General features: G+C 33.5%; 2 protein-coding genes across 4 annotated transcripts; both read right to left on the bottom strand.

Moving 5' to 3' along the window:
- Positions 1 to 1,833: 1,833 nt before the first annotated feature.
- On the bottom strand, positions 1,834 to 4,031 carry LOC121264937. 2 transcript variants are annotated; one of them, XR_005940580.1, is made up of 3 exons: positions 3,712 to 4,031; positions 2,039 to 2,606; positions 1,834 to 1,945 (listed from the first exon to the last, which is right to left on the bottom strand). XR_005940580.1 is itself a non-coding variant. In XM_041168322.1 (2 exons), the coding sequence occupies exons 1-2, from the start codon at positions 3,724 to 3,726 to the stop codon at positions 2,130 to 2,132; spliced, it is 492 nt and encodes a 163-aa protein (XP_041024256.1). In that variant the 5' UTR covers positions 3,727 to 4,031; the 3' UTR covers positions 1,834 to 2,129. The 2 variants fall into 2 exon arrangements, 1 of the variants encoding a protein (XP_041024256.1); XM_041168322.1 differs by having other exon boundaries at positions 1,834 to 2,606.
- Positions 4,032 to 12,234: 8,203 nt separating this feature from the next.
- On the bottom strand, positions 12,235 to 15,394 carry LOC121264933 (protein PHR1-LIKE 1-like). Of its 2 annotated transcripts, none has more exons than XM_041168315.1 (7): positions 14,684 to 15,394; positions 14,465 to 14,579; positions 14,303 to 14,379; positions 14,139 to 14,178; positions 13,179 to 13,233; positions 12,901 to 12,970; positions 12,235 to 12,670 (listed from the first exon to the last, which is right to left on the bottom strand). In XM_041168315.1, the coding sequence occupies exons 1-7, from the start codon at positions 15,254 to 15,256 to the stop codon at positions 12,470 to 12,472; spliced, it is 1,131 nt and encodes a 376-aa protein (XP_041024249.1). In that variant the 5' UTR covers positions 15,257 to 15,394; the 3' UTR covers positions 12,235 to 12,469. The 2 variants fall into 2 exon arrangements, with proteins under 2 accessions (XP_041024249.1, XP_041024248.1); XM_041168314.1 differs by having other exon boundaries at positions 12,901 to 12,973; positions 14,684 to 15,393.
- Between the last annotated feature and the right edge of the window lie 1,142 nt (positions 15,395 to 16,536).

The following is a 16,536-nucleotide window of genomic DNA, read 5'->3' as shown; positions in this document are numbered from 1 at the left end:
TTATTCTTGAGTCAGACACCCTGATGGGATTTGAGGGTATGGTTTCTCGATACAATTTGACATAGCTGTTTGTGTTTACGTCCCTCTCCCTCTCCCTCTCCAGGGCCCTCGCCGTCATAGTATTAGCTCTAGGAAGGAAGTGGCCCACGGATACAGCAAAAGCCAACATAGTTGAACCATCATTGGAAGGTTCGTACATGGTTGCCTTATCGTAATCGCTAAAGTATGTTTGAAAACATAAATATTCTTAGATATTCACAGACTACTTTATTATTATTTATAAACTATTTGTTACTATTTTACAAACTATTTCTTTACTATTTACGGATCATGCAGCAGCCAATTACTACTCTTCCCTACGAAACCCAGCACTATTGGGGGTCTAACCTAGTCTCTTCTTTAGAGCTCCAACCTAGTCTCGAATGGAGGGAAGAAAAGCCGCAAAGACCTAACAAAATAAAACGAAATGCGTACCTGATTCTCCTAATCCGGTGCATCTAGCCCACCTGTCTGATAGCTAATTTAATGAGCAAATGAAAAGCCAGTTGCACATCTAACGAATCAATGGTTCTAACTTCCCAACAACGTACAAAATGAATCAAGAACGAAGAAACTGTGCACGTCATACACTGATGCGAGATTTAAACTTGGTAAAAGCAAACGATTCAATCAAGAAAGTGGAAGGATACAACCCTTTGTCTTACATGCATCTTCAACGAATTCCCCTCATCTAAGTTTGACTCCAATCTCAAACACTTGGGTTTGGCTGGGGATTCTAATTCTATGGCTTCACAACCTCACAGTATTTCACCTTCAACTTAGGAAAACCAATGGTCTGGTCTCCATTGTGGACGAACAAACCATCTAAACTACCTCTCCTTCAGCATTGATGCGATCGATATTTTTTTTGCTAGTACCTCAACATCGTATGTTAGTGAGAAGAAGAAGCAGCGTGAACACCAAGAAAGTACTAGCAACATGCCAACATACTTCTTAAAAAGCCACACAAAATGCTTCGCCGAGTATGGAAGTCAGGAAGTGTTAGTACCACATCAATCACGTGTACAAGTCAGTTCAGTTGCTTTACTTGAACTCATACTAAGAATAGACCAAGGAGAGGATCGTGATCACCCTGAGAAGCAGGTTACCCATAACATTTCATTCAAATTTGCCAGACATTCGCATCCCTAAATTGTCAGGACTCGGGATAAAAATAAACCAAGAACTGCATATTTATTGAAGGACTAGAAAGAATGTTCCAAATAAACCAAAATCGATTTGCACCAACCATCAAACTTATCAACGACATGTTAAGGTCTGCTACATGTTTCCTCCATATATAGGGAAGGGCAGTCATATATTTTGTGGTATTTGTGAGATCACTATGGCATCACATGTGTCGCTCGCATCTCGTCGCATGTTGTAAGAAGGGATTCATTTACCATATGCGGCTCAGCAACATATATTATGTTACAGCCATCCGTTGCAAGAGTCATATCTGTGATCAGTGCTTCAATAAGCCAGTTTTAAGCCACAAAATTTATCGTTTACTTTCCAGATCCAACACTTCAGTTCAATTCTCTGAGCCCCGACCCACATCAAAGCACTCATTTCCACTGCTGCAGCATTTACGATATAGTGAAAACCTGAGCACTCTTATATTACGACTAACTTACCGGATTTCTTGAATGTGCTCATTTGTCATACAAAGCTGCGTAAATGTTGTGCTCTATTTCCCACGAAGCCCAACAGTGGAGGAAGGAAAGAAAGAGAGTGAAATCGAAACCGGGTATTGGTACAAACTCAGAGTAATGTAGTAACAGAAACATCCACTGGCAGGGGGGAATAGAAGCTTCTGGTCACTCATAATGGAAGGCAAATAGCAGTAAAGTAGCGAAACTTTTTTTAAAGGCGCTAGATTCATGCAAAATTCTGGAAGTAAAACCTGCTCAAAAACCTCCCAATCAAAATCATTCATAAGGAGGAATAGAAGCCCAGATACTAAAACAACAAGAAAAACACATAACAAAGGAATTACAGGAAACCATATGTAGGTTAACAAGGCACCCCCACTACTGTGACTTCTCCGAGGGTGATGGTACGCAGCCATCATTAGAGCTGATCCAAGCTCACTTGCACTCAAAACCAGCTTCAGCAGCTCGTCGAGGCTTGTTTTTTCTCCTACTGCCATTTTGTCGAAATCCGACAGACTTCAGCGAATCGTCAGGGCTTGATTTTGTTCCAACGCCATTTTCCATTCCAACTGAATCTATATTTTCATTGACCTGGGCAGATCTCTTCCTCTTCCGACTGTTCTCTACGGTAGCCTGGTTTTTCACATCTTTTCTAGAAATATTACCTTTAGCATCCTCACCATCTTCTTTTGTCTTTTCAGCGTTATCTACTTCTTCTTCTTCTTCTTCTTCTTCATCCTTAAATGGTTTTTGAGGCCTTCCTCTTCTCCTGAATGCTGGAATTTTTCCCTCTTCACCACTCTCAGGATCCTCACGAGTGGCAATAGAAGTTTGCTTCTTCCCTTTTCCTCTACCTCTACCCATAATTAAACAAACTTCCCAAAGAAAGTTTTGATCAACTTGTGAAGATTTCTGCAAGGTCAAGTAGATAAACTCAAAGACGTAAGTTAAACTGTACTAACTAACTTCAATTTTTAAAAGATAACACAAAAATTCATATGCTCCATTCAACAAGCCAAAAAGGATTCAAATAAGTTTACATCCTGCCAAGAATGAAATGAAGTTGAGAATGACATCAGTTGGGACATAAAACCTGAGCCAAAGCCAACAACCTCCAACAACCTCTAAGGAAGAGGAGATATCCTCAACCTTGCTAAAAACAAAGGGAATACAGAAAAACTAAAAAGCATACATCCTATCATCACAACATATGAAAATTAAAATAAATACAAGCTTAAACTCAATTGTTTTATGATCGTATTTTTTTGGAATAAATTGATGAAAATCTATAAAATCCATTTTGTGTGTGTTATGTTTATGGTGTCCTATTTAACAATATTCATATTCCTAATTTTAGTTGGCCTCCTCTTTTTCCTTTTTGGGCAACCAATTCAAGCATCAATAGTATCCACACCATACAAGGGGAAACCATCGGAAACAAATATATCGTGAACAGGAAAATCAAAGGGTAAAAAGAAAAATGAAATAGAGGATCCCAAACCAAGCGATGCTCTTTATAAAACCCTATTCAACTGAACAGACCATATGAATTAAATAAAAAAAGCTACTGATAAAAAAAGGAATTAAGTCAAAAACCAACTAGAGAAAAGGAATCCATTTCACGATCGAAACAAAAACAGAGAGATGCTAAATGTTTTGGGGGCCGAGTTCACTTTGACAAAACAAAGAAAAACAGTTGAATAATATTCAAGAATTTGGTAGCTGAGAAAACCGAGTAAAGGAAACAACCAAACAGTGGATCCTACGTACGGTTTCCAGAAAATGAAATGGTGGCCTAATCTGCCCCCGATTGTTCTAAGGGCAGTAGAGTTCTTCAATTTCTCAGTTCTCAAACAACGAGATATCTATGAACAAAGAATAATAATTTATTTCCTTTTTCTACGAATTCTCAGCGGACCAAACAAAGAATTTATCTTCTCAGAAAGCAGAAACTTCAGATAGAACATATATCGCTGGCTAGCAGAGAGAGAGAGAGAGAGAGAGAAATGAAGCTAACCTCATAAACACACATCGATGTTACGAGTGTAAAAGGAAAAACCCATTTCTCAGAATCTGATTATGGTAATCAGGAAGCCATTAAAATCGCGAGAAACAACTGGGTTTGTTCCTATGAACGGTTTCAGAGTGAAGTAACTGCGGCCAAAAAGCGGTGGAAGCTATTGTCTGCACCAACTGTCGAATACCCAGATCAGCAAAAGATGTGATTTTGGAAAAATGTTCGCGCAAAAGATTGAGGCTTGAAGAGGATGCTCATATCCATACAGGGTTTGAGAGTAGCAAGGAGAAAAGAAGGAAAATGGTCTACAAGTTAAAAACTAAAAAGATTATTACTTCTATTTTTCTCGTTTCAAGAGTCGGGGTCCTTTGGGAAATTAGTAAAAATAGTGGCCGTCGTGTGGAAAAAAAGGAGCAAGCTTATCTTTTTGCTCTCCAATTTTTATTTTATTTTTTGTTTGAATACTCGAAATAAATTATAATTAAAATATTACGTCGTAAACTTCTTTTGCTTATATTATAAATTCTGCCAATGCTTAATATAACAGTTATATAGTATTAGAGCATTCTCGTTGGTTTGATCAAATGAGGAGGTTAGTTAAAATTTAGATAATTTATATTAAAAATATTTTACATTAGATTGACCATCTGTAAAATAATTTAGATTTCTCCTATAGTGATTGGTCAAATATAGACAATCACAATTGGTTCATTAAATATTAAAATACTAATTTCTAACTTCAACTACACACGCGAGAATGACAACAAGACGCGAGAATATTTCTCATCCGTAACTCTTTCTCTACTTTGGTTAGTGAATAAGAAATTTAGATAAATTTAATCTCAATTTTTTGTTATTAGCATTAAATGATATTGGAAAATATGATTTTTTTAATATTAATTTAATTAGAATATAATTATTATTAATATTAAATTGGTAGAATTATAAAATGTAATACAAATAAATTAAATAATAAAATTATTAATTTAATAATATTTTATTATTATATAGAGAGTGAATGATTAATTCAATGTGAAGATTGAATTTAAATAGAATAAATAAATATAAAAAAATATGATATTAGTTAAATTTTAAAAATAAATTTGATCAATCTAATGAGATGTTCTTATTCGCATATCATATATATTAATTATAAAAATATGAACTTAATTACTTATTGTATTAATCATAATTGTACAAATCCTGAATTTTTAAATGATTTGTAACTAAACACGTCAGGTGCTATTTGCAAGGGTAGATCATGGAGGGATGTCGCCTAGGTTTATTTATTTATTAATTCGATATATATATATATATATATATATAATTATGTCTTTTCTATTATTTATTTAAAGAATGTCGTGCTAAAGGAACAGTGATTGTCCGTTATCAATGGTCGGTGGCATACATTGCATAGTGCCATAGATAAACTCTACATGAAATTATGCCAGCAAAAAAAAAAAAGAAAAATAAAAAGGACAATTCCTGACTTGAAAGCCGTCTAAAGACTTTTGAGAGCAAATAAGGAGGAGGAATTTACGTGGAACTTTCACGAGAGGGGAATCTTCTTTTAAAAGAGGAGTTTTGAAAGCAAATACACAATTAGCCATTAAGCTCGTTTTGACAGTGAATTGAGTTAAGGATGAGGAAAAAATTTAAAATTGAATAAAATATTATTTTTTAATATTATAATTATTTTAAAATTTTAAAAAAATTAAATTATATTTTATACAATAATTTTAAAAAATTATATTAATTAAATAACATGAGTTGAGATTAACGTTAAATTCAAACAGAACTAAGCTTAACTTCTCATTATTTGTCTTTGGTTTGATTTGAAGGGAATATAACTCACTATCTTTTTTATTTTCCTTTTATTCTGTAATCAGAATTTTTTTATTAAAAATCTTATTTGGCCGACATGCATAAAATTAGATTTAAAATGGAAACACCAATCACGAAGCCATGTATATATATGTGTGTGTATCTATTATATATAGATATATGTATATACGCATATGTTGTATGACTTAGCTTATCGAAGACAATTGGACCATTGGTTGGGATCAAAATCATGATTGTTGGGTGCACTTTATTCAAAGCCATTCGAGATCATTTACTATTATAATAGATATATATACCTTAATACGACATGTCTGTCCACTAATAATTAATTGGATAAAAACATCATTGATTTATGTTTTAGAGTATTTATTATCGGTTTATTATAAGTTACAATGTGATGAAATCAACATTGTTAACCTAACCTAAAGATTACAATGGGCAGGAGAATTGAAGAAGAGAATGTCCAGTTGCTTCTTATTATATTTTTTTCTGTATATTATTAATTGATTGCGTTGTACTAATAGTCTTTACTTTATTGAAAAGACTTTGATGTTACGTTTATTTTGTCTAAGCATTGCTATATATTGCAATTCATAATTATGGATAACTCAACCATTTTTTCTTTTTCTTTATCTATAAGGATCTAAATCTCTTCAACTACTTGACTAAATTTGAGTAACTTCTAAAAAATATATAGATGAAATAGACCTAGTATTTACTGGGTTTAATACTACTCCAGAAATTTATACAAATAATAATAAATATTGTAAGACTCATTTAATATATTTATCTTACTTTCACTTGAAATACTTATTTAAATAAGAATTTGAGTGAAATATTTTTCTTATCACCGAAGTGGCATGTCAAGGCATTATTTTACAGAAAAAAAAAAAAATTATTTTCATTTTTCCTTCTTTTCTCGATCACAATAAAACCTTGATATTTATTTAACTTTACAAAGTCACATCTTAGACGTCTGAGCATATATCTTGGCTTCATCCCTATTTTGTCAGTACGCAGAAATAATAAGTGTCGTGTAATTTTTTTTAAAAATTAAATAAATAAGAGATTTATATGAAAATAATTATTTTTTAATAATTTACCTTATTTTTTTCATAACGAACAACTGTATATATATAACCCAATCCTTTGGACATGTCATGCAGTACAGCTGCCAGTTTAAATTCAAGATCTTCCACGAGTTTATTGCTAATTGCTGTTTACTCACTTCTTATTGACTACAGCCATATACTTCGTTGAAAGATCGATCAAATTCACACACGCAGCTTGACTTTAGTTCTCCATTGCATAGATTCAGGAAAATGGTTTTTAGGATCAGTGTGCCACAACGGATTTTAGGCAGACCATTCACCGCTGACATCCTTTTACTACTACTACTATTATTATTTATTTATTTTTGGTCGAGGAGGGGTCAAACTCAAGAACTTCATTTTAAAAGTTATATAGTGATAGAATTACTATTATATTATTATCTATTTACTATTCATAATTCATTTTAAATTTTTTATTTTTTTATTATTTTATTTTAAGTATTTTTTAACATCTTCAACCATTAAGTAAAATAATAATAAAAAATATATAAAATGAATAGTAAATAAATAATAAGAAGGCAATAATCCTATCATTTTCTTTTTAAAAATTGGATATTATTCTAACAGGTCATATACCTTTCGTACTCATATTATTATTGATTCCACACACTAGATCAGAAATTTACAGTAAATAGTCCAATTGTTTTTATATTAAAAATATTATTTTTCATCTTATATTTTATTTTTAATCTTACTGATTTATGCGATGTATCTTACATAATTTTAGAAGTTAACTACTTAAATAAAATAATACTCAAAGTGTATGGCATATCAATTAGAAAGTTTGGATGTTAAAAGTATTTTAAATCATTTGTGAATAATAATGAAATAATTTATAAATAATAATAAAATTATAAAATAGTAATATTTAGTTAGTAAATAGTAGTTGACTGTTTTTATATAATAATGCAAAGCTCAGGCCTGTGGCCCAGGCCCAGACGAAAACCCAACCCCTGAATTTACAAAACGGTGCCGTTCGGTGAGTTGGCATTCTTCCTCCTTTCAGTTTTCTTCTTTCCGAACTTACCTCTTCCCCGATCCCACTCTTTCCCCCACGCCTTTTCAGTTTAAATTTATTTTTCTTCACCCTTGAATCTCTTCTCAACAGACTCTCTCTCTTTCTCTCCATATCTCTCGCCCCTACGGTCTCTCAGTTGGCATTGCTCACTGCTGTCCGCTGTGTCTCCGAGCTCCACCGTTCACCTCACGGGCTTCATCTCTCATAGAATATCTCGACTACCGATGATATTCTAACAAAGGGTACCGTTGCTAATAGAGGAGTTTCATTTGGTTGTCTGGATTTGAGTTATTTGGTTATTGGGACTAGTAATTATTAGTTCATTATGTTGAGGATACTGGAGATCGTAGAAGCATTGATTTATGTTATTGGAATTTATTGCATTGATGACTATGTAAAAAGTAATTTATGCTAAGTTAAAATAAATGAAAAATCTAATTGTAAATAATTTTACGCATTAATAGCGCACTAATTCAATATGATTGATCAGAAAGTAGATTTTATTGAAAACAATACTAATTTGAATTTAGAATATGAAAGCAACAACATTAATATGTAGATTAGTATGCAAACTTTTTTGTACATAACAAAATTCTAAAATAAATGAATTTATGTTTTTAGTGTTTTGGAGTCTTGGGAATGATTTTGGGAGATATAATTTTAGGTGACGGATAATATCTCTCCGATCCACTCAAGCACGGGCTGTTACAAATAATGAAGTAATCTGAGATGGTCTAAACTCTCAAACATAGCCTTGATATGACGTGTGATAATATGAAAGTATTTCTCTTTTTCATTAGATCTATGCCATGAAATTCTGACCCTCATCCTTGTAACTTCGTGGGCAAAAATATACCCAATAAACATGTTGCATCCACTCACGTGATTGTTCATTCAACAGGTCAACTTTCTCAATCTTATTTGTAGGAGTAAGCTTGTCTCCATATATCACTACGAGTACAAATAGGCTTCCTAAGATATTAGTGATATACTTTTCTCTCTACACAGTGCCCCCCTCAAAAAGCTTAGGCCAGAGGAGGGAGGCTGGAGCTTTGGTTGTTTTTATCTCTAATTTTTCTTCCTTCCTTCATCATCCCTTCTCCTTTCCTTCATCCTCCCTATTCTCTCTAATTTTTCTTTTATATTTCTAGTTTTGATTGTTTTTTTCTTTCACAATAGGATGAAATGCAGATCTGTTATTCTTCAGAGCCAACTACCACCACGCGCTCCACCACAAGACTCCTAAGGCGTCGATCCTTCAGACGGATGAAGAATCTTGTCGTATGGAACGCGTGAGCCAAAAACTCGACCCAAAGTGCGCGCATGACGTCCACGCGCCATCGAGCTTTATTGCCGCCACACACGACTTTTCTAGGACCAAGGCCATTGGTTTCTTCAGACCTAACGTTCCATTGTACTTCAGGGTGGCACGCGCCCCCATAGTATCGATGTTTGCATTTTTTTTCCCTCTAAGGTTGAATATGATAATCTACAGATTTTCAAGTTGTAATTCGTTATTTTTCCATGTATCTTTTACGTTTTCTATTATTTTCTTTGTTTTAGGTTAAAAAAAAAGTACATAGTCTCTTGAATTTTTGTCTATAAAGTGTGTCATCTACTGCGTCTTAGACAGAGTGTGGGGTTGTTTAATTCTGTCTTATGACAAAATATGGGGTTTATTAAATCTGTCTTAGGATAGAGTGTCGTATCTTAGACGGTTTGTCTGTAAAGAGTTACAGCAATGGACTAGACTATGTTAGTCACAAAAAAATTTGTGTAGTAAGGAATCTTAAAAGCAGTAGTTGGCTTGTATTTTATACATCTCAGATCAAAATTGTAATGTTCTGTTATGAATAAATGAAGTTTGTTCTACCTTTAAAAAAAAGAAGATACTAGTGATATATGGAGACAAGCCTCCAATGTAGAACTTGCTCTGGGCTAACTTGATTGGTTACACAGATGAATTATGAGATGAGATGAAAGTTAAAAATTGAATAAAATATTATTATAATATAATTTTCATTTTAAGATTTGAAAAAGTTAAATTATTTATTATAGTTTGTGTAGAAGTTTAAAAAAATTATAATAATGAGATGGTTTGTATAACCAAACCGCCTAAATCTTGATTTGTACGTACTCAAGCCCTCGTGAGCAAGATTACAATATTCTGCCAATCGTCTAGATCTAGATCTTAATGAAATTATTCAATCAAACAGGAATAGAAAACAATAAACTCATTATACATAAGGATCATGCTTTGTTAATGCATATAACCGAAAAAGACATGCACGTCACTAAACAACGTAGAGGGAGGGAGTTGAAAGGAGGGAGGGAGAGATGGTAGTTCACTCGTGATACCAACAGCAAGTACAGCAATCTGCCACACAGAACATACAAATGGCATTTTCGAAATATTTTCATTCAAATCCAAACAAATATAAATAAAATAACGGGAGAAAACAAAAACGGTACAATCTTTACTGCTTCCCTTTTTGCCAAGGTGGCATTTGGTCGCAAAAATAGCGAAATTGACTGGGTATTTTCAATACTTCTGCGACACGAAAATAAAAGAAGGAAAAGAAGAAGGGGGATGCAACCTTGCTTTCACAATGGAACCATTCGAATAATCCGAACATTGAAATTGATCTTCTTTTACATTTTTCAGGGCAAGAAAACAGAGGGAATGGGAATTGAAAACAAACCCGGAAAACAAAAACTACAGGAATTATCAGGGAAAGCATAAAATAGAGTTGGAGGGGTGATTGAGATTAGGATATGTATAAAAGAAACATACAGTTTAGAGAGAAGTTGGACGAGCTGGGGCTTAGAGAGAGGGTCAAGCAACAAGCGGAGATCTTCTTTGGATAATATGCCACCAGATGAAATGAGATGAATTGAAATGAAAATTAAAAGTTGAATAAAATATTATTATAATATATATTATAATATTATTTTTGTTTCGAGATTTAAAAAAGTTAAAATTTTTATTTTATTTTACATGAGAATTTGAGAAAGTTGTACTGATGAGATGAGAGGAATTAAGAAGAAATGTGAAAACATATGAAGCCTTAATAGGTAAGAAGCTTTATCTTCTTCACGTACTCCAGTTCTCTTATTCTGCTCTTTATTTTTTTTTTCTATGTGTGGGCATTGTGGGGGTAAAAAGGCTAAGTAGTGTAGTGCATGTTTGAGATTGTGGTGAGAAATATAACTTATAACTTAAATAATAAGTTATACTATTAAAAAATTATTTATTATTTGATAACTATATGTTTAAAACACTTTCGATCATGTTAAATTTGTTTCGAAACAAATTAAAAAGTATTTTTTGAGATAGAAATAATGATTATTTGAATTTTTAAATGTTATGACCATATCTTTGAAAATTTGAAAATTATATGAGTATTTTCGTCCATTAACAATTTTTTTAAAATTCGAATTACGTTATACATTATTTGGTAAAGCACTTCAGAGGAAAAACATTCAATCATGATTTTTTTCTAAAACGTACATTTTAGCTTATTTGATATTAAAAATATTTTGATATATAACACACTAAAAATCTAATTTTTCTATTAAAAAGATTTTAAATCTATTTAAACACTTTTTAAAATTTCTATCGCAATCCAAAATAGGCCCGTAGCGATCGGCACATTAGAGCTTGCTTGGCTACAATAGAGAAACAACAACTGGCCTCGCATAGATCCACTTCAGAATCTATTGTGGGTGCACGAAAAAAGGACGGAAGCTCTCTTAAGTCTTAATCCAAACAATCCTATTTTTTTTAAAAATAAATTTATAAAAAATTATTTTTTTAAATTAGATGTATAAAGATATTTTTATAAAAATAAATTTATAAATTGATATATGTATCGTACATCTACTTTTTCAATAAAAAATATTTTATAAGTATCATAAATCCGTTTGAAAATTTATATTTTATAATATCTTTTATAAACTAAACATCTCTTTTTGAGAGGGTTTTTTTTTTTTTTTTTTTTTGTTTTGGTAAATTCTTTTTGAGAGTTTTAATTTTTAAATTGGGTTCGCTGCTCGCAATCCTAGCTTTGTTATTTGCTACGTTAATCATCAGGTCATTCAATTAAAAAAAAAAATCAATGTTATATTCAATACCCAAAAAAACCTTCAATTCTCTTGAAGGGAGTGTTGCTCATATTTAGCCACATCATTTACCCCATTACATTATATATAATTAGAGAAAAACTATTAAATGAAAAAATATATATCTAATTATTGTAGTATTTTAACTTAGGAGTCTATTACTTTTTCTAACAAAACTTTTTTGGTTGCGCTAATCTTGATAATTTCTAAAGATTTTATTCATTGTACAGCGACTTAAGAGTCTGGTAACTTAATTATGAAAAATTCTATTCATTATCTTCACATTATACACTACACATAATTTTTTATTTTTTTTTTCTTACCAAATGTGTGGTATATGGATGATGAGTAGAAAAACTCAATTAATTTAAAAAGAATAAAATAAAAAAAATATACCGCGTGATGTGTGGAAATGATGAGTAACAAAACTTCTTAATTATATATAATATTTTTTGTTTGATACACTTTACTATTTTTGGATTGAAATTCAAATTCCAAAATCCAGATGTGATCACAGCTTTATTCAATCACACAAAATAGGATGAAATTAGCATTATTGTGATTTGCATGTTTGGTACAACACAATGATTAATCATCCGAGGTCTTCGTCGCATTTCATCGAGGGCTACTTGGCTGGGTTGGGGGGTGCGCTCTGCACTATCTAGGACGGGAAGTGAGTATTACCAGAAACTTCTCCAATACTAAACTGAGCATCTTCAGGACTTGTATGTTGGCCATTTGGGGACAAAACTTGAGAGTTCTGAGATTTGAACGGGCTCTTGTATCTTTTCTGGTGCTGGTCAAATATCATCTTGAGCTGCCTACTTTCTTCTTCAATCAGCGACTGTAAATTTTGCTGAAGCTGATCCGGAGAAGTAAACGATGGTAGATATATCATTTTAATGAGGAATGTTAAAACCGGCTTAACATCAAGAGGTTTATAATTAGGAAGTTAATTGACTACTTTCATTAAAAGCAGAAGTTAAAAACTTGATTCAATTAATTAGAATTTGAACTTTGGAGACAAATTGATCACGAGAACCATCTGAGAAAGGAAGTGTAGAAAAAATCGTAAGGCCTTGCTAGCTGCACCTCTAATTGTTCATGAAGATGCCTCTCAACTTCAAGTTGCAGTTGTAATGCCTCCTTCATTTGCATGCTGCTGCTGGACACAGTGAAGTTCTTGACTCAGAGATGAGTGCAGATAAACTGTTGAACTAAAGAGGTAATAGGCGAATGCAGATATTTAACAAGACCGACTTCTTTGATGACATCAACATATCAAAATAATGATATCCATAGCAGCATCACAAGTTTGAATCTTATCTGGACACTCAGTATGGTTAACAAGTGCTTAATCAGGAACTTACATTTGCATGGGGATCTCAGGTATGCCCTTTGCACTGCTTTTTCTCTCAGATTTTTCTGGAATAGAAACAGACAGCTATAACAAAGCTTTCTGGTTAATTAGCTAAAACCAATTACTTCAAATATAAGGCAACAAGTGGAGATTATAAATAAGGAGAGAGGGAGAGAGAGAACCCGCATGGTATAGCGCAAAGCGGAAGAACAGTTCTGGGGGTCACTCAAGAGAAATCTGATACTGAGTAGGAACTATTTCATTAACAGTGTATGTTGTTTCATATTCTGACATTATGCAGGTCCATTATGGTTTCTGTCGAAAACATATAAACCATGCAATCATTAAAGCGTTCTTTGGACAACTACTACCAATGAAGTGCTAGTGGCTTTGTTCTTCTTTCAATTGCGCTCGGATCTCTGAAAATCTAGGCCTAATATTATTCAGCTTCGTCGGAATTAAAATTAAAACAAGCTACGTATGAATAGAATAAGTTTTGCATTCATTTGTCAATGATCGGGATGACAAATGAAAGCCTTTGGCTTCTGGCATAGATTGAAGTAAACCGGAAAATAGATGTCAAGCCGAAAGAAATTATGATCCCGTTTCTCCCTTTGATACTTGCTGTCATGGTGGTGGCTAGACAGTCTTTCGCTTAGTATCGTCCTAGGAAAATCTGTTTGTTCATCACAATCTTCCTTTCCTACGTACCGAGTTAAAAGAAGGGAGTATAATGCATAAGTAGCATGTATTTTACGCGAATTGCTACAGAGATGCAAGAAGCAATGACCGCTAGCTGGAAGTGCATGTGATCAAATTGGGATATATATTAACACTTTGTAAACTTCGATGAAGACCTCATAATACGATTTTCTTAGGAAAACTGAAAATTGTTCGTCCGGTAAGAATGAAACATAGAGATCATCGTTTCCAAAAAAAAAAAAAAAAAAATTACGAACAAGATATATACCCTGTGAAGATGCCGGGATGTACTTTGCAGTTCGATAGTTCTGTAATACAAAAATGAAAGAGCGAGGTGGAAAAGAACAAATGATCAGATATAAGACTTGCAGAAGCATATCACAAACATAGATTCAAAATGATGGCCAGACGTTCTTAAGGAAGAAGTTATACCTGTAAATGACTTTTCACATGTAATATGGTTAATAAATTTGTGTCCATCAGCTTCAGTATTGCTTTAGGTGTTGCCTCTATGATTTTAGATTAATGAATGAATAATCAATAAATCACAGGTATCTTTTCTAAATCGCGAAAGGTGATATCAAAATTACTTACTCTGAGCACCACCAAGGAGATTCACGCTCTGGACGAACTTCTCGTGAAGATCTTGAGTCCATCTGACTCGCCGTTTTTTCGAGGGAGCTGGCGTGTATGATGAACTGTGGCAAACCTGTTTGTAAATGACAGTCAAAATCCAAAGAATTCTCAGACCATAGACATGTAGTTAGGCATATAAGGAAAGAAAAGAAAAAGGAATGGAAGGTAAGAGATCACATTAAGACCCTGATTTGAATCAGAAGGAACCGGAAGTTCTCTCCTGACTAGGGTAATATTCTGATCAGCAAGCAGCATGTTCTCGTCATGGGAAGAAAGCTTGGTCATATTGTTGCACGGAATTTTATTTGATTTCTCTGAAGAAGAATTGGATTGATCTATGCACAACTGAGATTTCACAAGCGATTGCAAGGTGTCCCTGAAGTCAAAGTTGGAGCCAGCTCGCTCGGCAGTGAAAAAGTTATACCCGGAAGATTTACATGATACGATATGTAAATCAGAAGCGGGAAATTGTGAGTACGAAGCTGGAGAATTTCCGACTCGATGCTCATTTTGATCAAAACCCATGTAACTTTCGGTTGCATGAAGGGCTGATGGTGGTGATCCCGGAGGATGAGTAGAAGTGATGCCAAATAATTTAGCAGGCTCAAATTTATGCTGTTCTGATGATCTTCCCATCATGGCTGGAGGGCAGATTATTCCCAGGTTCAATGGAGATTCAGTGCAAAATAGTTGGGAAAAATCGTCATCCATGGTAATGTTGAGTTCGTACTTGGAAACTACCATGTTCATTTAGAGCTAACAAAACTTAACTTTTATAGTTCCCTGCAGGAATGGGCAGCCAGGGCTTGTAGCTGCTTTATCTTGGTTCAAATAACAACACCTAAGTACTGTTTCTGAATATTGTCTCCACTCTCTTTAAGCGATGTTGTTCCATCAATTGCGAGAAAAAAACTCAAATTTTAATGGAAGGTAACTTTAAAAAAAAAAAAAAAACAAAAAACGCAAGTTGTCGTTGACATAAAGAAAAGAAGAATCTATCAGGAGGCCCAAAAACAGTATAGTCATTGTGTTATCATAGTGAGTATGTGTGGCAAAGAATATCATTAAGTGCCTTTTTTTTTTTAGTCCCTAAAATCAAGAGAGAAATAAGTTAACTCAAATCTTGAAGATTTCTATATTTGATAATATATTAATATTGTCTTCTTTTAGGTCCTTGTACATTCATCATGGTCATTCACTGCATAAGTTGTACAACACGAATTGACAGTACAGTTTGTACTGTCGATTTATGGTAGTACATCACGACCAAAACAAGAAAATACTACTCCTAGTACAACTTGACACTTAAAGCTGTACTGGCAGGATTAAGGAAAATGCAGTTTGGGTAATTTGTAGCTTGAAAAAAAAAAGGCAAAACCGAGTTACAGGCTGCAAGACCCTAACCATGAAAGAGAGAATAAGAGGGAGAAAATGTCTAGCAATCTACAAGGTGAGATCTTCCCGAGTTTCTCTCTCTTTTAGGATATTACCCCCATTGAAACCAATGCATCATGGCTAGTCATTAGAAAGAAACTTGCAAGAGGATTTCGTGGTCTACATCTGTTTTTTTTTTTTTTTTCTTCTTATGTATGATATGAGTGGTTGTTTCAGATAGGGAGGGTTTGTTTGTGGTGTTGGGGAATTAACCAAGATTTTTGCATATTATTTTAGGAGGCAAGGTGGGTTTTCTCTGATTTCATGGACCCTCTTCCCCCTCCCCCCATCCTTGATAGAAACCCACCTTTATGGGTCTTGAATTTTTGTTTTTGTTTTGTGCAGCTTTTCTTCTTTGGCCGGACATAATTAGAACTATAAAAATTTCCACTGGTACAGTTAAGATAAGAAAGATGAAAGGAGTTGATTGGAAATTGATTACTCATGGAATAAATCGAAAACAGGTTAAAGAATAAGATGGGTCAGAGGCCTCCGCAAGCCCTTCTTACACTCTCAAACCCCTCTCTTTGACCCCAATACAATTTACATTCCAATTAAAAGTGTTTTTCCCTCGTATAGTTACCACATTTGTACTT

Source organism: Juglans microcarpa x Juglans regia, chromosome 5D (genome assembly GCF_004785595.1).
Source record: "Juglans microcarpa x Juglans regia isolate MS1-56 chromosome 5D, Jm3101_v1.0, whole genome shotgun sequence".
In the NCBI taxonomy this organism is placed as follows: domain Eukaryota; kingdom Viridiplantae; phylum Streptophyta; class Magnoliopsida; order Fagales; family Juglandaceae; genus Juglans; species Juglans microcarpa x Juglans regia.
Note: the sequence above shows the minus strand (reverse complement) of the source record. Positions and strands in the feature narration are given on the sequence as shown.